The 2,579-nt window shown below is 42.2% G+C and overlaps 1 protein-coding gene across 1 annotated transcript in view; it reads left to right on the top strand.

Moving 5' to 3' along the window:
* Window positions 1-2,111, top strand: part of TRHDE (thyrotropin-releasing hormone degrading enzyme) — a 223,010-nt gene extending 220,899 nt beyond the window's left edge. Inside the window, exon 18 of the mRNA XM_009327544.1 lies at window positions 1,968-2,111. Within this exon, the coding sequence (XP_009325819.1) occupies window positions 1,968-2,111 (144 nt within the window). The remainder of the gene's footprint in view (window positions 1-1,967) is intronic.
* The last annotated feature ends 468 nt before the right edge of the window (window positions 2,112-2,579 follow it).

Here is a 2,579-nt window from a genome sequence, read left to right as displayed (position 1 = left end):
TGGATCCCATCTGGCCCCATAGACTTGTGAGCATCCAGATGACGTAGCAGGTCGTTGACCGCTTCCTCTTGGATTATGGGGGGTTCATCCTGCTCGTCGTCCCTGTCTTCCAGCTCAGGGGGCCGAGTACCCTGAGGATAACTGGTCTGCCTGCTAAAGACTGAGGCAAAGAACAATGTTCCCCCCCGCATCCAATAAATGATGGACATTCTCCCTGGCTCTCTTCTTGTCATTAATATATTTGTAAAAACTTTTTTTGTTGTCTTTAACGACAGCGGCCGGGTTGTGTTCTAGCTGGGCTTTTGCCTTTCTCATTTCTTCTCTGCACGACCTAACGAGATCCCTGTACTCTTCTTGAGTCGCCTGCCCCTTCTTCCACAGGCGGTAAACTCTCCTTTTTGTCCTGAGTCCCAGCAAATGCTCCCCATTCGGCCAGGCCGGTCGTCTTCCCCGCCCATTCTTCTTGCGGCATACAGGGACAGCCTGCTCCTGCGCCTTTAAGACTTCCTTCTTGAAGATCGTCCAGCCTTCCTGGCTAAGTACTGCTAAGTACTTCTTATTTAGATTGCAATGATTTCTCATTTTAACTTAACATCTGCCCTGACTGAGGTAGTTGTGCAGTTGTGTTATGCTCTGCATAGCAGGTGCTCGACAATTACCCCAAATGGATCAAATGGTTCTTATGCAGCATAATCACCATTAATTGAACTCTGATTGCGCTATGATATTTTGTGTCCAACCATTTGTCTGCACTCAAGTCTAGTGGCCTCAGGAACTTAGGGCAGAGCTGCAGCTGGTTTCTTCAAAGCTACCCAGGTGGGAGGACAGTGCTGGCGAGATCTGAGTATCTGCGCTGCACAAGGATGCCTTCTGTACTCTTAGTTTCCACCTCCATGATAGCATTGGCAGGCTGCTTGTTTATATTTCCCCTAAAAGAAACTGGCCATGTAAACAATTTGGTATAAAAAGTACAGAGATCAGGTAAGGGCTGATTTCGATAGTTTCCAGGTCCCTCCCATGCTTTTAAGTGTGATGGGAATGAGAGAGTTGCAGTATCAGCCTTTTGAGTTTTGAGCCCATGCACAAAGAGATGTGTTGGAAGTTAGATTTAAATAAACAAGGTGAATTTGGTGTCACCGGGAAACAAAAATTAACTAGTTATAAATAAGTGTTGCTAAACCCACCTAATTTTATAAAAGTCAACATAACCAGCAACCTACTGTGCAGATCAGCCTTGCGGTTCTCGCTTAAAAAGAACAGTAATTCAAAGCACACCAGTGCCATCAGCTGTAATAATCCAGGTGATAGTGCTACAATTTGAGTATACACAAGAACAGAGCAGAGGCCTTTTCAGTCTGCTGAAAAAAGATCAAAGATTTCTCATAAAGGAAATAATCTGTTTCAGGCGTTCAAAGACCGTCAAATGAGTGCCCACTTGCTATTTTGCCATTCTCTTCACACTGTAACCATCCCTCCCTATTCTAAACAACCAACCTGCATTATATCATCAAAAGGGTCCTGCAGATAAAAATGAAATAAATTTGTTATGAAGGTTGATAAAACGAAAGGGCATCAGAGCTGCCTTCTGCTGATATTTGCATATAAACCTGAATTAGAAGCATTTCCAGTGCTCCCAGTTTGGTTTCTCAGGTAGAAATAAAAGTTTAGAGCAGCCCAGCTGTCTGCGCAGTGCAGCAGCTGGGCTACAGGAGAGAAGGAGGTAATGATACTAATGTGATCCAGCACTGACATGTCAATATCTTCCAGTGCAATTTGAAGCAATTGCATGATATAATTGACAGTCTGCTGTCTTATTACATTTCCTATTAAATCTTTCTACACCATACTACATTTACTTCAAGAGTGATCTTAGAGGTTTGTCCTAAATGGCTGACTTGTTTGTGTGCACTGGAAATACTTACTTTCTTTAGTTCCTGCAAACTTAACCTGTTAACTTGTATTTCCAGCTAAAGAACTTTATAAAGAGTTATGAAGAGGGAGCTGCCGTCTCTTTCTCTCGTGCTGTGGAAACAGTGGAAGCCAATGTGCGGTGGCAAAGGCTTTATAAGGAAGAACTATTCCAGTGGCTAAGAAAATCCTTGACACACTAATCTGTCTTTCCAGCCAACCATTTAACATGAAGCTCTGCAAGAGGAAGAGGAGACATTTTAGAAGTGTTCAACATTAAAATCATGAAGACAAGATCAGATTGCAGGGAGAAGGTTTTTTTTTTCCTTTCTTTTTAATTGTGGGATTTTTTTTTTTACACTGGGCTCTTGTGAAATTGTCAAGAAGCTTTTCAGAAGAGAAGACCATGAATGCTTGTGAAATCCAGTCCTCAGTGTACACAGCCAAACATGATATTAAGTGGTGCATGTAAATGTTGAAGAAAAACAAACAAAAAACCCTTCAAAGACTATTTTGTGCATGCTTGTACCGTCCCTGCCTGTATTCTAGCATGCTTATGTATAACAGCCACATTTTGAATGTGAGTTCCAGTTACATCAAAGATGGGCATTATACAAAGCACAAAGACTATCTACGACAATCAGTATTGCAATGGACAAAAAGAAAGGAAG

The sequence above is a fragment of the Pygoscelis adeliae genome, unplaced genomic scaffold, assembly GCF_000699105.1.
Source record: "Pygoscelis adeliae isolate BGI_AS28 unplaced genomic scaffold, ASM69910v1 Scaffold113, whole genome shotgun sequence".
Lineage (NCBI taxonomy): Eukaryota > Metazoa > Chordata > Aves > Sphenisciformes > Spheniscidae > Pygoscelis > Pygoscelis adeliae.
This window is presented reverse-complemented; position numbering and strand designations above follow the sequence as displayed.